Consider the following 19,101-nt stretch of genomic DNA (forward strand, 5'->3'; position numbering starts at 1 on the left):
TCAGCAAGTGAAATGCATGCTCAATCGGATTCAGGTCAGGTGATTGACTTGGCCATTGCATAACAGTCCACTTCTTTCCCTTCAAAAACTCTTTGGTTGCTTTTGCAGTATGCTTTGGGTCATTGTCCATCTCCACTGTGAAGAGCCGTCCAGTGAGTTCTGAAGCATTTGGCTGAATATGAGCAGATAATATTGCCCGAAACACGTCAGAATTCATCCTGCTGCTTTTGTCAGCAGTCACATCATCAATAAATACAAGAGAACCAGTTCCACTGGCAGCCATACATGCCCACGCCATGACACTACCACCACGCTTCACTGATGAGGTGGTATGCTTCGGATCATGAGCAGTTCCTTTCCTTCTCCATACTCTTCTCTTCCCATCACTCTGGTACAAGTTGATCTTGGTCTCATCTGTCCATAGGATGTTGTTCCAGAACTGTGAAGGCTTTTTTAGATGTCGTTTGGCAAACTCTAATCTGGTCTTCCTGTTTTTGAGGCTCACCAATGGTTTACATCTTGTGGTGAACCCTCTGTATTCACTCTGGTGAAGTCTTCTCTTGATTGTTGACTTTGACACACATACACCTACCTCCTGGAGAGTGTTCTTGATCTGGCCAACTGTTGTGAAGGGTGTTTTCTTCACCAGGGAAAGAAGTCATCCACCACAGTTGTTTTCGGTGGTCTTCCGGGTCTTTTGGTGTTGCTGAGCTCACCAAATTACACCATTGTGTGTGTACAGACACACACAATGATTGCTCTAATAACAGTGTAACTTTTTGAATACTTTTCTGAGAAAAACAAAAACTCACAGATTCCACTTTTTATCAATCAGTCAATCGGATATTTTAATGTCATTTATTAGAGAAAAACAAAAATAAATGTATAAAACGTATTAAAAAAAAATACAAAAATTTTTCAGATTTTGTTCCTTCTTTTTAAGAATGTTCCAAACAGTTGTTTTGGCCACGCCTAATGTTTTTGCTATCTCTCTGATGGGGTTGTTTTGTTTTTTCAGCCTAATGATGGCTTGCTTCACTGATAGTGACAGCTCTTTGGATCTCATCTTGACAGTTGACAGCAACAGATTCCACATGCAAATAGCACACTTGAAATTAACTCTGGACCTTTTATCTGCTCATTGTAATTGGGATAATGAGGGAATAACACACACCTGGCCATGGAACAGCTGAGAAGCCAAATGTGCATGGCCCAATTCATTCTTTCCTTTACACGGATCAGTCGTCCTGGTCCCTTTGCAGAAAAACAGCCCCAAATCATGATGTTTCCACCCCCATGCTTCACAGTAGGTATGGTGTTCTTTGGATACAACTCAGCATTTTTTCTTCTATTTTGGTTTCATCTGACCATATGACATTCTCCCAATCCTCTTCTGGATCATCCAAATGCTCTCTAGCAAACTTCAGACGAGCCCGGACATGTACTGGCTTAAGCAGGGGGACACGTCTGGCACTGCAGGATTTGAGTCCCTGGCAGTGTATAGTGTGTTACTGATGGTAGCCGTTGTTACTTTGGTCCCAGCTCTCTGCAGGTCATTCACTAGGTCCCCCGTGTGGTTCTGGGATTTTTGCTCACCGTTCTTGTGATCATTTTGACCCCACGGGGTGAGATCTTGCGTGGAGCCCCAGATCGAGGGAGATTATCAGTGGTCTTGCATGTCTTCCATTTTCTAATAATTGCTCCCACAGTTGATTTCTTCACACCAAGCTGCTTGTCTATTGCAGATTCAGTCTTCCCAGCCTGGTGCAGGTCTACAATTTTGTTTCTGGTGTCCTTCGCCAGCTCTTTGGTCTTGGCCATAGTGGAGTTTGGAGTGTGACTGTTTGAGGTTGTGGACAGGTGTCTTTTATACTGATCACGCGTTCAAACAGGTGCCATTAATACAGGTAACGAGTGGAGGACAGAGGAGCCTCTTAAAGAAGTTGTTACAGGTCTGTGAGAGCCAGAAATCTTGCTTGTTTGTAGGTGACCAAATACTTATTTTACCGAGGAATTTACCAATTAATTCATTAAAAATCCTACAATGTGATTTCCTGGATTATTTTCCCCCATTCTGTCTCTCATAGTTGAAGTGTACCTATGATGAAAATTACAGGCCTCTCTCATCTTTTTAAGTGGGAGAACTTGCACAATTGGTGGCTGACTAAATACTTTTTTGCCCCACTGTATACACAAAGTGTGTGTACTATAAGCAGTGCATAATATACCACTAGAATGTACTCTAGTGTCAAAACCAGAAACTGACAGAGTAGAAACCTAAAACCTTTAAAAGTGAACATTTCAATCCATTCAATTTGAAATTACTTTCCAGAATGTACAGACACACACAATGATTGCTCTAATAACAGTGTAACTTTTTGAATACTTTTCTGAGAAAAACAAAAACTCACAGATTCCACTTTTTATCAATCAGTCAATCGGATATTTTAATGTCATTTATTAGAGAAAAACAAAAATAAATGTATAAAACGTATTAAAAAAAAATACAAAAATTTTTCAGATTTTTGTTCACAAAGTTGTGATCCCCCCACACACATTTCAACAAAGATATACTGTATATATATATATATAAAACAAATGCATGAAGACTATTAAAAAAATGGCTATTTGTTTTTGTTTTATCATGTGGAAATCGTGCTGTAGCACTTTTCCTGAGGAATAAGGCATTAGATGTTTCATATTCTATGTCATCATTCAAACACAACACACATAATTTATGCATAAAGGAATGAAATGCAATGAACACTCTTAGTGAAATGTTTTAACTGTACTATGAAGTAAATTATTTTTCAAGCTGGTTAACTCTGAGTTGGTGTTCTAGTATAAAAATGGTTGATCTTAATAGCAGCTTGCTGGGTAATTTAAAAATGTTTGGTACCTTAACAACATAATATCAGTGTTTTCCATTAATGCCAACAATATCAATTAACAACACTTACATCATCAGTAGTAAAGATTCACACTTACATCACATGTAAACAGACAGTGCTAGCAGCTATAAGTGAATGTCCCCAAACAGGACTGGTATTTCAAGCCATTTATAGGTCTTACAGTTTAGTTCTTGTCAAAATACTGAAATTTCTAATTTCAATACTACACTGTAAAAAATACTGATATTCAATATCACAGGGAAAAACTGCCACAGTATTAAGGGCATAGTCTGAACTGAATCCAATAAGAAATATTATATTATGTTGTAATACAAGTTAACTTTAAAATAAAATGTATATTTCCTAACTATATTGCTTTAAATTCTTCAGGCAGGTCTAACAGTGATTTTCTCTCTCTCTCTTTTTTTATGTATCGAAATATCAATATAAATAAATATTGTAAAGGTCAAGAAACAACAGCTTCCTGTTCCAGTGTGTCACTTTAGCAGCTTCAAAAAAGTTCTACATACAGAAAAGTAATTTTAAACTTTTTTTTAAAAAAAGCTTATTTTCCTTTTTTTTAATTCAAGTTTATATAACTCATGCTTTAATTTATTATTTATAGTGTCCCAATTACGGTAATGAAAGGTTAATATTTTTGTTTTGGGAGACCCCAACAACAGGTTGACATGCATGCAAGGTCAAAAAACACTTTCATTGTCTTATAATTTGCATTTATTTTTACTTTACTTGCTAATTCGTTCAACGATTCATTTTTCCAAACCCCTCCTTTGCATGACTCTAATCAGCGGTGACTGATCTGATTGGTCTCATTTTCATTTCATCGTGCCTGTAATGCTTCAAAAATCCATAATAGGGGCATTTTAAATGAGTAATGTCAAATATCAAATTAGTTCTTGCTGTGTAACACCTTAAAACTAGGGTTAAGGTGAAATTTCACTTGGCATCGGTACCGACTTCTAAAATCTTGGTATAATGACACTATTTCTCTGTGCAATGAGAGATTGTCTTCCGTTTCCCATCCTCTCCCATGAAAGTATCAAAATAATTAGTAATGTTAAATCTCACTTGTAGCCGCAGGCTCAATCTCAATGTGATTAGAGGACAAGCCATTGGTCGTGTTCTTCACTTGAGCATCAGTGTGATTAGAGGACCTCTCATTGGCATTATCCATCAGTGGAATCCCACTCTGATTAGACGGCAAATCATAAACACCATTCGCCTAAAAGAAAACACAGTAGGTTAAAAAATTAACAGGACAAATGATTCACCTACACAAAAAAATAGACTAGGAACTGTAATGGTGTATTTATTTTTATGTTTACAGGACATATGGTGTTCTTTTCCTAAATATCAAACACATTATCATAAACATGGAATGTTTCTCTAAATTAATCTGGTAAACTGCATTAAACTGTCATCTTCTGTACTATAGTAATATAAAGTTGTAGCCAAAAATATTGACACCCTTGTATTTATTTTAAATAACAACATATTAAATATAATTCTGATAATAATATAAACTATTGTAATTATTTCATATAAAATGTATCCACACCATTGTTTATTATGAAGTAAAACAGTAACAATAGTGCTGTCCTCAAGAGTAAGTTATTATTTGTGTTTCAATGTAATGATTTCTGAATCAAACCACATAAATCACACAAACATGTTGCCAGCTTGCAGATCTGAATCTGACTTTTTGTAGGTAAACTGATTTAGTGTTCAAAGTATCTTACCTGATCATTGTGCTGCATCCTGGTGTCTGTTTGAACAACAATAACAAACTCAATTAAACACACATTACTTTGGTTAACTAGTTAATTTTGGTTAAGAATTTTTACACACAATTTCCATCTTGTTAATTCGGCTGTATGAGTAATCAGAGCTGGGTAGTAACTGATTACATGCAATCTGGATTACATAATCAGATTCCAAAATTAGAGTATATTACACTTTATAATGCTCATTATCAGATTACAGTTACTTTTTTGTTACTATTTGCCTTTATACAATATGTCATGAATCTGGTCTATAAACTTTCGTTAACTCACCACCAGAGGTCACTCGCTCACCAAATGGACTCTTGCACCACACTAACTATTGCACCTCAGACTACAATTCCCGTCATCCATTGCATTGATCACACACCCTACATAAACCATGGACTTCCTCTTCCTCTCTGCCGAGTATTGTATTGCGTTTATCACTCCCCTAGTGTTAGCTGCCTTACCGAGCCATTCTGTGTTTTTCTGTTTAGTTCAAGTATTGTTCTGCATTTATAACTCTCCTAGTTTTAGCTGCGATACGGGACCCACTTTGTTGTCATAGTCTTGCCTTGTGTGTTTTTCTAGTGTTTTGATTCTTGCCTGTGTTTCCTGGATTTACCCTTTGCCTTGCCTTTTGGACTCTGTTTGCACCTCTCTTGGACTACTGCTTGTATACCTGGATTATCTCTCTGCCTTGCCCTGTTGGATATTGCTCGCCGATCGTCGACTCTCACTAGCCCTAGGATTGCTCTGTGTCTTGCCCGTACCATACCTGTTTGCCGTTGTTTGACCCTGCCTGTTTATTGACTATGTTTATAAATAAAAGCTTGCTCTTGAATCCACACGTCTCACGTCTTGTTCGCCCCGTTACAATATTTATACATACACACACACACACACACACACACACACACACACAGGATTCATTATAATAACTACGTGTGCACCTAACACTAGGAAAAGACATGTATCAGATCAGGATGGAATGGATTTTAAATGACCCAAATCTGGGGTGCAAAAAAAAAAAAAGATTGGTACACCCCTAATATCGATGTAAACAAACTGTAATAATTATTTTTACATCAGGTTAGGGAAATGGATGGTCTGAAAGAACTAGTTTCACAGAAAAGAATCAGACTTCCCATCACTAAATTTAATACTGACCTTTCCTTCCTACTGGATGGAACAGTTGATAAAGAGCTATAGCCACCACCAGCAGCATCAGAACACCAACAGCAGCAGCAGCACATGTTCCTGCTACAGCAGCTGAAGACAGACCTGAATCTGGAACAGCTAAAGACAGACAGTCATTATTACTAAAGAGCAACTATTTTTTTTCCAATGCGTTTACACTTTTCCTGCTTTAGTCATCAGCTGATATTGATTTAACTCATAAATGAAGGGATCTGGTGGGTTTTGACATTTAGCAGCTAAAACAGCATCACATCACTGTGAGCTGTCATAAAAAAAATACAATTTTTAATGTTAACAGTCTTGTGAACAGCATGTCTTGGTTGCGTAAATGATGTGAAGGTGATTATCTCAATTATACTTTAATACTAGGGTTGCAAATAGGCTGAAATTTGTCTGGTAAATTTCAGAAACATTTCAGCAACTTCCCAGCATTTTTAAAAAACATTCTGAATTTTTATGTCCACCCTCTTTGCAACCCTGTTTGATACCTGAATCAAATCTATTTTTTCAAACATGACACAATTAAACTAAAAATATTAAACTAAAAAATATATACATTTAAAACATTTTACTGTATTTGCTCAAAGGAAAATGAAGTTAGGCAACATAGAATTATACTCACAAATAACAGTAACAGTGAAGTTTTTCACACTGGTGATGCTGTGGCTGTGGCGACGACGACGACGTATACTGCTGCTGGTGATCTGTAGTTTATAGAGTCCAGAGTCTGTGGTTCTGGTGTTCATGATGGTCAGAGATCCAGACGACTGATTCACCTTCAATCTGTCTCTGAATCTCTCATCACACTGTTCATCTGTACAGATCTTACTCTGATCTCCAGTGATTTCAGCGATGAGAACGTCAATAAAACACCACGTTATCAAATAATTCAAGTTTTTTGTTACACCAGGATCTAAAGTGACAGATTCTCCCTCCTTCACTGACTTTGCTCTCTTCATTTCACCTCGTTTAGCAGCAAAAAAAAAATCTGAAACACAAAACAACAACTCCTTGTGAGGATCCTTCTGCTGATGAAAGTTCCTGAGAGAACTTTGAACATTAATGCAATTGCAAAAGCCCTTTCTTGACTTTGAATCTGACAAGCAACATTCATTTATATTTACTTTTATACTTATGAACATATTTTACATACTTATTTTACATTAAATACTCAACTAAGAGAAGTTTCTCACTAGTTAACAATTAAATATTTATTAAATGACTCACCATCAAGAGAAACGTTGAAGATTTTCCATCGTCACTGCTGCTTCTGATGATCTTCAGTTTATAAAGTCCAGAGTCTGTGTTTGTGATGTCTCTGATGGTCAGAGATCCAGTCTCATGATCCAGCTTCAGTCTGTCTCTGAATCTCTCAGTGCCTGCATTACACTGAACATCTGTACAGATCTTACTGAGATCTCCACTGATTTGAGCAATGCGAATGTTATTAAAAAACCATATAATATTTTCTTGATCGATTGTTTTAACATCAGTGTGTAGAGTGACTGAATCTCCCTCCGTCGCAAACACTGGCACTATATCTGCACCAACACTGGACACACCTGAAGAAGAAATGAACTGAGAATCAATAGCCAAACAAAAACATACAACTGGAAAATGCAGTAGAATTTTTTTTTCCAGATAATACAGATTATGATGACCGAGTAGAGAATATGTCTAAATTCATAATGTAACATGCAAACAAACAGCAGAAGAACATCAATGATTTACACGTTACACACGATCTCATTGAACATCTTTCAGCACGTACTGATTCATATTTTACCCTCTTTCTCTATAAATATTTTATTGTGAATTCATGCAACCAATTATTTTTGTGTTCATAATGAACATTACACCTATTACCCATGACATACACAACACTGAAACTCAATACAATGTCATGTTTTTCTACAAAATATTGTTTTTGTTTTTTTAGTCTAGTTTAGATCAGATTAGTTTAGTAAAGGCCGTGCTCCTTTAGTGAGTCAAAGAAATAAGATGTTTCTTTACAGGAAACATCCTGTTTGTTTGTTTTTTTAGAAACATGACAGTCACCTATCCTGTACAGCAGTGCTTCTGCATATTTATTATGTCTCCCTCATCTAACAAACCTGATTCAACTCATCTGCTCATTAGTAGAGGAATTTGCAAGGCAAAGATACAATTCAAAGATACAGACCAGCAGATATGAACGTGCATTATGAAATGCATTAAGTGATATTAAAAGGACGCAATGCATTAAATTGCGCGTTAAACGTTTTCCTCCCATAGAAAATCATTTTAAATACAACACGTGATATAGCTTATGGACAAAGACAATATGTAGACCGTTTATTCTATTTGAAAATAAATAAATAACGTGAAACTTTGCGTGTTGCGATTATTCTGGGTCCACCTGCCTGTACGTTAGTTATGTATATATTTATAATGATGAGGAGCATATTGAGTTTGCACTTTATCATCTTACTCCATTATGCTACATTATCCCATGTTTTGCGTTATAGGAGGAAAATACTATATACATATTCATTATATTAATAAACTGTATATTGAATTTGATATTTTAATAGATTAAGCTATATTAAGTGTTTATGGTTTGCTAAGGGAGGAAAACTCTTAACGAGAAACTTTCTGTAGCCACGGATTTGCGGGTCTTTTCTTTTTCTTCTACAGATGACTTGCAAGACCCTGTTCGTTATTGTACTAAATTAGTTTTAACCGTTTAAGCACCACAGCGTCTCGTCTCCATTGGCAACGCAAGTGACGTCGCAAATAGCGGCGATTGCAAGTGACATTGCAATTTAGTTTCTTTTTTCTGGTCTTAGTTTCTTTTTTCTGGCTATTGTTGTAAAATGTTGAGAGATTCAAACAAAAAATAATCAATAAATAGAACAAAATAAAAAAATAAAGACTGCAAGTGACGTCACCCGCGGAAGTGCACGTGTCTGAGCGTGCAAGTGCAAGTCTGCAGCCAGACCCTATTGGCTAAAAGTGGAGTTAAACACAGCCTAAGAATTGGGTGTCTCTGATGAGGGAGACATACTAAATGTGCAATAGCTATGTTTCCATGCAAAGTTGCAAATTTATCTTATGCGCAAAATTGTAAAACATCACGTAAATACAGTTGTGGTCCCCAAGTCGCATTAACAGACGACAGGAAGCTCTGTTTTTTGTTTGTTTGTTTGTTTGTTTTTTATATAGACACCAAATATGTCAGAACACCGCCTGGGTCACTAAACACATTACCGACTTCGGAATGCACCACATAAAGCAATACACATGAATTGCACAATGTTTTTGTTTAAAGAGAAACCGAAACATATAGCGTTGCATTTGTAACTGCGTCACAACTTGAGCAGATCGATTTTATCGTTTACCAAAACAGATAATGTAGCAAATATATTTATAAATGCATTCAATGGTCAATCAAAACAAACTGCGAGTAATACAACAACAAATGCATTTCTGTCGAATATTAAATGATTAGATGGAGCAAAACAAAACTGGAAGATAGGCATTAACAATTAAATGTCTTACCATGGCAGAGCAAAATCCAGCTGCAAATAAACAGACATCTTAAAAAAAAAAAAAGACAATAATGCATATTTAATAAAATAACTGCCCTCAGCTCCTGCGAGATGGGTATAAACGGAGGTCGGAGCCAGCGGTGCCAGCCGCAGGTGGGCGGGACTTAAGCTGCAAGTGGGCTGTACAAACCAACAGAAGATTTTGATTGGTTTGCTTAATGTGTAGGTTGTAGTATCGGTTCACACTCCTGGTGGCGGTAGTGTGCAATTTGTTTTGCGATCCGTCAAATAAACGAAGAAGATGACTTTCAGCTGCTGCACGGTGGATGAGTGGATGAGCGTGATGTACAAGTTTTTTTGTTTTGTTTTGTAAAAAGTATTACAAGCTGTGAAAAGTGCATTTTCTTGGTGGCTTTTGTACAACGTTTTCTTAGTACCACACACAGCTTACACTCTGTAATGTGCCTGACTGACAATATCTTTGTTTATTTCTACATACAACACAATAGCTCTCCCAAGTTATGGATACCGAAGACCATAAGCAGGTAATGTAATTCTGGTAACACTTTCTATAAAGCCCATATTTATAATACATTATAAGGGTATTTATAAGGCATTATAATGAATGCATTATGCATTATTTAAAACAACAACAACAACAACCTTATAATATGTTATATCATCTTGTGAATATAAGAACAGTTTTAAATGATTAGTTTAGTATTATATTAGTATTATAATATTTACTTATTAGTGGTTATAGCTTTTAAGAGTATGATGATTTATAACACACAGTGAACATATTGCATCATCTTAAGTTACAATGGATCATATTTCTCATAGTTATAATGTATTATAAGTCTCATATCTTGACACCTTTCTTATGCTACTTTACCTAAAGCCATCAATGACCACTTATAGGTATAGTAATAATAATACTATTTTTTTCTCTCAAAAAGCCATAAGATCAGATATCAGATTGCTTTGAACTATTTCTATTTTAATATCAGTTTGATTATTTTGATGGTACCCTTTAGACAGCTGTTATTAAGTAACTCTGCAACTACATGTCAACTAGCAGTCATTGGAGTATAGTAGTATGTTGTCTGCTAAATATATGCTAACACTTTATTTTGATGGTTCCCCAACAGACAAACTGACTATCTAAGCAACTTTATGAGTACGTCAACATCTACCAACCCTAACTTTAACCTAAACCTACTAATACTAGTTGACATGAGAGTTGCAAAGTTGCATAGAGTCAATAGACAAAGGGGACATCAAAATAAAATGTAACCTAACATATAAACATTGCTTTTTTCTTTTTTTTTTCTGTTGAAATGATTAACTAGCTCACATAAAAATTAATATTAGCCTCACAGGGAACAAATAACACTTCACACCTGACCACTTACAAGATGTACTGTAGTAAGATACTGTGCAGATCTTAAATAATGTCAAGATATCTAGTCCATTATCAATGTAAAAGTAGATTTAATATGGTGTTCATTGTGTTATCAATAATTATAATCTTAAAAGTCATATGTACAAATGTGTAAGCATTATAATGTATTAAAATTGACAATATAACATATTATAAGGTTGTTTATAAGGCATTATGCATTCATTATAATGCCTTAAGAATACCCTTATAATGTATTATAAATATGGGCTTCATAGAAAGTGTTACCGTAATTATTTTTTTTTACATTTTGGACTGCACTGATTTATAAAGTATAAATGTCTTAAACGTTTGTAAATAGATAGCTGTTTTTATACAGTCTATGATAGATACACTGTAAAAAGTGAACAGTTGGATCAACTTTAAAAACTTTTTTTTTTTTAAATACTTCAATTGGTAACACCTAAAAAAATGCTTGTTTTTTTTCAACTTAACTTATTACAAATAAAGGTAATAAATTAAGTTGAATTTTTTTTTATTAGATGTTACCAATTGAAGTATTTTTTTTTAAGTTGATCCAACTGTTCACTTTTTACAGTGTAATTTTCTAAATAATAAGGTACATTTTCAAAAGTATTAGAACACATCTCCTAACATCCTAATCCACAATGTAATATATTTAAAACATAGTTTAAATAACCTTTTTTTATTTAATACTAATAATAATCAATAATAAGTTTTGTGTACATTAATGGTGAATAAACTAGCATTTTATCTAGTGGTTTTTAATAGGAATACTTCATATAAAAATAGTAATAAAGACTAATTTTCTTGGCCTAATGTCGTCACTTAAAATTTCTGGACACCATTAACTTGCATAGCATTGACCTACAGAGCTGAGAAATTATTCTTGAAATGTTTGTACATGTTCAACAAGAGAATAAAGTCATGCATATCTTGGATGGCATGGGGAGAATGTTTTAAATTCGGTTTAACCCTAATGCTCATTGTGCTTCTTGTGTACCCACCAGGTTATGTTAGGAAGGGCAAGCGAGGCAAGCTCCGTGGAATTTACTCCGAAGCAATGCATCTGTGATTTTGCAGTGTCCACTGCATGCAAGTCTATTGTGCTGAATGAATGATTGTACATAATTTGAGTCATCATAAATAAAATCATTTACCCACCCTGAGATTTCAGATTAATACATTGATTTGTGTAACATGTTCTGAAGAACATTAGTCTGTCATGTGTTGTAATTTGATATAAAAAAAATATGAAAAGTAAAAATGTGCAGTACAGGCAAATGGTAACTACATTTTCTTAACAGTACTCAACATTTTCTTTACGTATCACACATTTACCTCCAAAGTGCAATTGCATCTCACTTTAATGTTCCTTAAAGGCTACTGTAGAAGAATTGTAGAAGTAAAATGTAATAACCAGAAATATGCTTAAATTACTACAGTTAAAGGACTTAAAATGACACCATCACGAAGCATGGTAAAAGGTGTAAAGACATGATTTCAATTTTGACAGTGAATGGTATTGAATACAAATAATAATGACAAAACTAAGAATAAGACATAATTTCATTGTTAACAGTGCAATTGGACAAACACAATGACAAAACTATGAATTTCAGTTTAAACTACTATGAAAATGTGTTATATTTATGTCATTCTAAACTACCATGAAATCCTGTCTACTTGCAGCATAAGCTCCTCCCACTTGCTTCTCGTAAACTCTTCCCACTTGCTGTTCTCAAACTCCTCCTACTTGCTGTTCTTGGCGTAAGCTCCTCCCACTTGCAGGTCTCCGGGCTGCAGCTATCACTACATGGGGCTCCTTTGCCAGTATTCACCAACCCGTTCTTCTTCTTCTTCTTGTTTAATGGCGATTAACTCCTAAGGAGCATTATCGCCACCTACTGTGCTGGATGGCAAATTAACCTTGGGTGATAAGTCTGAAGTTTAAAACTGTTTCCTTTTCCTTCTCTCAAATGGACCATTGACTATCTATCTATATTTCCTTGTTGAACCTTACTCTATCATCCCACATACATCATCATTATTCAACATACCTGCAATAGAGGTTTCATTGAGCTTCATCCGGCGCTGCGTGTTCAGCTCCTCCGTCCACACTCATCCCCCATGGCGGGTTCAACGTTTCAAGCATACTATATTCTAAATCCCAAACCTGAATCATATATAAACGCAATTAGTGCTCTATATATCTGTCTGTCCATTAAACCTTTTCCTAAAATATCCTCATTCCTCATTCTATCCTCTCCATTCTTCAAATAACTGACTAATACATCCCGAAATCTATTATACTTACTACTACAAATAAATAATACATGATATACACTTTCAGATACATCACATAATCCATTTTCATGTAACCCCATAATTGCCAGTGTTGAGTTTAACCCTGTATGTCCCAGTCTTAACTATACTTCTTCTTTCCTATTTCTTCCCTGGCAATTTATCCTCTCTACTGTCTGTGTGATACTATAACACCATCTCCCTGTGCTACTACTGTCCCATCTATTTTGCCACTTATTCATTAACTTTCTCTTTAAAATCGACTTTGCCTCCTTTTTCCCCATAGGTACTTTAACATCCACCTCCCTCTTGTCTAGTGCTTTTTTTGCTAGTTTATCAGCAACTTCATTACCAGATACCCCAACATGTGCTGGTACCCAACAGAAATACACCACTATTCCAGCCTCTTTCAGTCTGTATAATGATAAATATACTTCCATTAACAAATCTTCTCTGTCTGATCTTGCATGTACTATACTAATTAAAGCTGAAGAAGAATCTGAACATATTACTACTTTATTTGGTCTGACTTGTTCCACCCACTGTAGTCCTATTATTATAGCTGTTAACTCTGCAGTGTACACGGACATCTCATCAGTCAACCTCAAACTAATCTGTTTTTTAAAATGTGGAATATATACACCTAATCCAACCTTTTGACTGATAGGTTCCTTAGAACCATCTGTAAATATTTGTAGTACTGAATAAAATGTGTTTTTTAAAAAAGCATTAACCTCATTTCCAATGTACTCCTCTTTGGACTTGTCTAGTAAGCTCAAATCTACAAGCGGTTCAGGGACTTTCCATGGTGGAGTATCAGTAAGTGGTATATTGGGACAGAAGATCTTATTATCCATGCCGCATTCCTTAGCCCATACTCTGCTCTTCCATCCAAAACGGTGTCCTCCATCATATGAGTATTCCCAGCACTCCTCCAATACTTTGCGAGTAATGTGATTATTTGCTGATTGTTGAAGATTTACCCAGTACGTAATTGCCAGTTTTTCCCTTCTAATATCTAGAGGCATCTCTCCCATTTCTACTCCAATTGCATCTACAGGGGATGTTTTAACTGCTCCACAACATATTCTTAGTGCTTTGGATTGAATTATATCTAATTTTTTCAGTAAAGACTTGGTTGCCGAACCATACACAATACATCCATAATCAAAGCAAGAACGAATCAATGCTTGATACATGCACAACAATGCACTACGGCTAGCTCCCCAATTGTGACTAGCAACCGTACGCATGCAATTTAAGATCTTTTTACACTTTGACTCAATTTTACTGATATGACATTTCCATGTTAATTTTCCATCAAACCATAATCCAAGATATTTTAAAACAGGTACTCTTTCCAATGTTTGGTCATACAACTTCAGATCTAAATGTTCATTCCTCTTGTTCTTTGTGAATAACATATATTGTGTTTTTGAGACTGAAAACTTTAGACCCCAATCCAATGACCATTCTTCCACTTCTTTAATTGACTCCTGAATGCCTTTAACCACATTTTTAATATTACGGCCTCTCTTCCATAATGCTCCATCATCTGCATAAAGAGCCAATCCTATTCCTGGTTTATTAACTTTATCAAAAACATCATTGATCATTAAATTAAACAATAATGGGCTAATTGCACTACCCTGTGGAGTTCCATTTAGAATGTTATAAGGAGCTGATAATTCTTCCCCAATTTTCACCTGAAAAGTGCGTTCAAATAAAAAATCTAAAACCCAATTATAAAATTTGCCACCTATTCCAATTTTATTCAGCAAACCTTCCCTCCACAAAGTGTCATAAGCCTTTTCTATGTCAAAGAAAATTGCAATCATGTACTCTTTCATTACAAAAGCTTTTTTAACTTCATTTTCAAACAATACTAAAGCATCTGCTGTAGACCTACTTTTCCTAAAACCACTTTGAAATGTTGATAACAATTCCCTTTTCTCTAAAATGTAATTCATTCGCCTCACAATCATTTTTTCCATTACTTTACATAGTGTAGAAGTAAGAGCGATGGGTCTATAACTACTAGATTTTGTTAAATCTTTCCCAGGTTTAGCTAGAGGGAGCACAGTTGCCGTTTTCCATTGCTTAGGAAGGATACCCTCATTCCATATGTAATTATATAAGTCCAATAATGCTTCTAATGCTTTTGGGGATAATTTCTTTAAGATTCTATAACTTATCATATCTTTCCCTGGTGTGGTACTCTTTGAGTTATTAATTGCTGTTTTTAATTCAAAATAACTAAACTCATCATCCAAAATAAAATCTTGCTTTTTCTTGCAAGCATCTCCATAGATATTCTTAATTTGTTGTCGTCTTGTTAAAAATGTATCATCTAAATTTTCAATGCTATGAGCTTTAGCAAATGTTTGAGCCAACATAGTAGCCTTGTCTTTATCTGTGATAGCTACCTTCCCATTTTCCTCCATTACAGGTATTTTTTTAAAGCTGTCAATTCCATTCATCTTTTTAATCATACGCCAGACTGCATTTATTTCGGTTTCCCTCCCTATTGTATCGCAAAAGTTTTGCCATGCTTTCCTTTTTGTACTTTTAATAATCTTTTTAACATAAGCCCTTTTTCTTTGATAATCTAGGACTGCTTCTGGGGTGAGTGTTCTTTTTAAAAACTGAAATGCTTTATTCCTTTCTCTGATTGCTGCCGAGCACTCCTCTGACCACCATGGCACATTCTTTCTTGTACTTATACCACTTGATAGTGGGATAGACTGAGAGGCTGCAAAATAAATGCCATTCACTACTTTATTATATCTGTCATCAACACTACCCTCTACTGACAGATCTTTGAATTGTTCTTCACATAACGTTTGAAGTTTTCCCCAATCTGCTTTCTTATATATCCATTTTACACCATAATTACATTTTTGTAGTTGAATCTTATTTTGAATTGCACATGTCACTGGAAAATGATCACTTCCTATATTATCCTTAGATACTGACCATACACATTTACCAGCTAATGATGCTGAAACTATTGTGATAGCCAAACATGACATTCCACCTCTTGCTATGTCGATTCTTGTTGGATTTCCATCATTTAAACATACTAAAGAGTTATCTTCCATGAACTCTTCTATTATTTCTCCATTTTTATCTGTATTCCTACTACCCCAAATACAATTGTGAGCATTAAAATCACCACATATAATCATTTTGTTTGCCTTTTCTCCCATGGCACTTTTCAGGATATCTATTGTTAATTCTGAACATGGATTATAGAAATTTAACACTTTGACTACCCCCTGTGTACCCATTAATTCTATACAAATGCTCTCTGCATTACCTTCATTATTTCTTTGTCTATATATCACATTTTCTTTTATGAATGTTGCACACCCTCCACCTCTACCATTAATCCTGTCCTTCCTTATTACCTCATAGCCATTCAGCCTAAAATCCAATGACTTGCATAACCATGTTTCTTGTATACAAATGATATCAGGAGATTTATTCATATCTATAATATACTTTTTAAACTCCTGTCCATTAGCAATTAGGCTTCTGGCATTCCAATGAAGCAACAGGAAAGACATGATGATTTTATATATAATTACATTGAGATGCATCATAATTTGTTGTTATACTACCTTCTGTTCTCCCTTCTTTAGACTGTAGTATCTTGTGAATTTGCTCTGCTGATATACCGATGCAGTTCAAGAATTTGTTTGCACATTCTACCACAATTTTTATTTTATCAGATCTTCTTTCTACCTGCCCAGTGCCATTCACCACTGCACAGATAAATGCCACAAAATCAGTTTTGCTCATGTTAATGTTGTCATTTGAGTCATTCTTTATCAAGTTCAGCTGTTCCATTGACTTGTCTTTCTGAGAGGTTTGTTCCGGTCCAATATGTATTCTTGTAGCGTCTACATGTTTCACTCTACGAGCTGCTTCTGCATATGTTACATTCTGGGTGGATTTTACTTTTTGGATTTCACGAGCCTGTTGCTGTACTGGACATCCTGCATATGCAGCGCTGTGCTCTCCCCCACAGTTGCAACACTTGATCTCAGCTCCTTCCTGACACTTCCCATAATCATGCTCCCCTCCACATTTTGCACAACGCATTTTCCCTTTGCAAACAGCAGCAGTATGTCCTATGCGCTGACACTTATAACAACGCAAAGGAGGGGGTACATACTCCCGTACCACATAACTGATGAAACCTATCTTCACCTTGACTGGTAGGTTGCTGTCTTCAAAGTGTAACAGCACAGAAAGACTATCACACTTTTCATTATCTTTCCATGTCGTCAATCTTCTAGCCAAAGCAACTTTGCCTCCAATCAAGTTTCCTTTTACTTCTTCCATAGTTACATTTAAGGGTACTGCTGAGATAACGCCACGTTTCTTCACATCTATTCCAGCACAATTTATTTTACCACCAGCTAGTGTTTTCAGTTTTAGAATCTTTGCTTTCTGATTTTCATCCTTACACTTAATCAAGACTCTTCCATTGCTCAGACATGTTGCCCCTTTCACGGATCCCACTTCTTTTTCTATCGTTTTTGATAGTTTAACAGGATGCATGTATTGCTCTGCTTGTTTGACAAATGTGATCATAACCTTAATTTCCTTTTCCTCACTGTTTCTCAACATCCTTTGCCCTGAATCCCTGGTTTTACTTGTACATAGTTTCTCATATTCAGACTCATCACCCATGTTACTTCCTTTTTTCCTTTTATTATATCATACTTCTTGGAACTCCATATCTTGATTACCATCATCCGAAGAATCGTCCATTATATCCACCTACTTCAACTCAAGAACCGTTCCTGTTTTGTCCTTTTAGAATCAATTAATTTGTCCTGACGTTTCCTGAAAACAAATCTCCCGCCAGCTCATCCAAGTCAGTTGAATCTTCCTCAGCGTCTCACCAACCCGTTCTCTTCAATCTGCGTATAAATAACAGGGCATTACACTTTCCAATTGCGTATAATGCACACGCCAAAAGTCAATTTTGCGTGTATATGATAAGCCAATTCTTCCCATTAACTTCAGTGGAAGCAGATGCGTCCAAACACCGCGCCCATCTTCAGCGGAAGTGACCTCACCAGCTAGGCTCGATTCGCCCCAGTTCACCTGATGCACACGCACCTTCAAACAGGTAAGGGTATCAATCTTTTCCTTTTTAATGAGATCATTATTTTAATTATTTCAGTGTTTCTGCGTTGCACGTCTTGTGCTAAAATGGAAGCGTATGCATTCAAATTAGTTCTTAGTGGAACAGCTTGTACTGAAGAACTTATAAATCAATATTGTTTTTTTCTGTCTCGCAGTTCCTCAGATCACATTCTCCAGCAGCTCTTTTAAGAAATCATCTCTTGTAAAAGCCATCACTTATTTTTCCGAACTGTGATCCATAATTCATTTACACATATAGTTTTGCTCTCGCTCTCTTTCTGTGCTTCATGACATTTTTAAATCTCATAATCTCATAATTTTGACCAATTCTGACAGAAAGCTGCAGGGAACTTGAACTCGAAGCTCCCAATGCTGATCTTGAAGAAGCTGCCAAGGAGGTTGAACAAACCCTTCAAAGATTCAACCCTTCACAGGTTTTGTTAGTTATAATATCCTTATTTTATGTGTTAATAATAACATAAATATTTTGGTCATAGATCATTTTTAACACACTGTCTCAACATGTATTTCTCTTTGTTTTAGCTGAAAGGGAAGACCAAAGGAAGGCCTGTCATGGTATTTGAATTTGACTGTGCGTTTACGGAGAAGACCAAAAGCTGCAAAGGCAAACACTTCCAATGGTACGTCTGTGTTGGTCTGAGCACCTTGACTGATCTGTACTGCAGATACATATTGCACAGCATTTGATGTTTCTTAAACTTTGCTTATCACACTTATCCCACAGCCCCATCAGCAAGAACCCCCAACAAAGTGTCACGTCGAAGTAGCAATAATTCATACAATTT

General features: G+C 35.7%; 2 protein-coding genes across 2 annotated transcripts in view; both read right to left on the reverse strand.

Annotated features, from left to right (window-relative positions):
• The window catches only part of LOC306875011 (uncharacterized protein), a 991,916-nt gene that overhangs the window by 8,691 nt on the left and 964,124 nt on the right, over positions 1-19,101 (reverse strand). The gene's annotated exons all lie outside the window — the stretch shown is intronic.
• On the reverse strand, positions 1,362-9,560 carry LOC306875104 (uncharacterized protein). The gene is made up of 6 exons (XM_079425512.1): positions 9,416-9,560; positions 7,103-7,437; positions 6,498-6,863; positions 5,846-5,974; positions 4,652-4,677; positions 1,362-4,134 (listed from the first exon to the last, which is right to left on the reverse strand). Exons 3-6 carry the CDS (start codon positions 6,832-6,834, stop codon positions 3,970-3,972), a joined length of 657 nt encoding a protein of 218 aa, XP_079281638.1. The 5' UTR covers positions 6,835-6,863; positions 7,103-7,437; positions 9,416-9,560; the 3' UTR covers positions 1,362-3,969.

The sequence above is a fragment of the Barbus barbus genome (assembly GCF_936440315.1).
Source record: "Barbus barbus genome assembly, chromosome: 9".
Classification (NCBI taxonomy): Eukaryota; Metazoa; Chordata; class Actinopteri; order Cypriniformes; family Cyprinidae; genus Barbus; species Barbus barbus.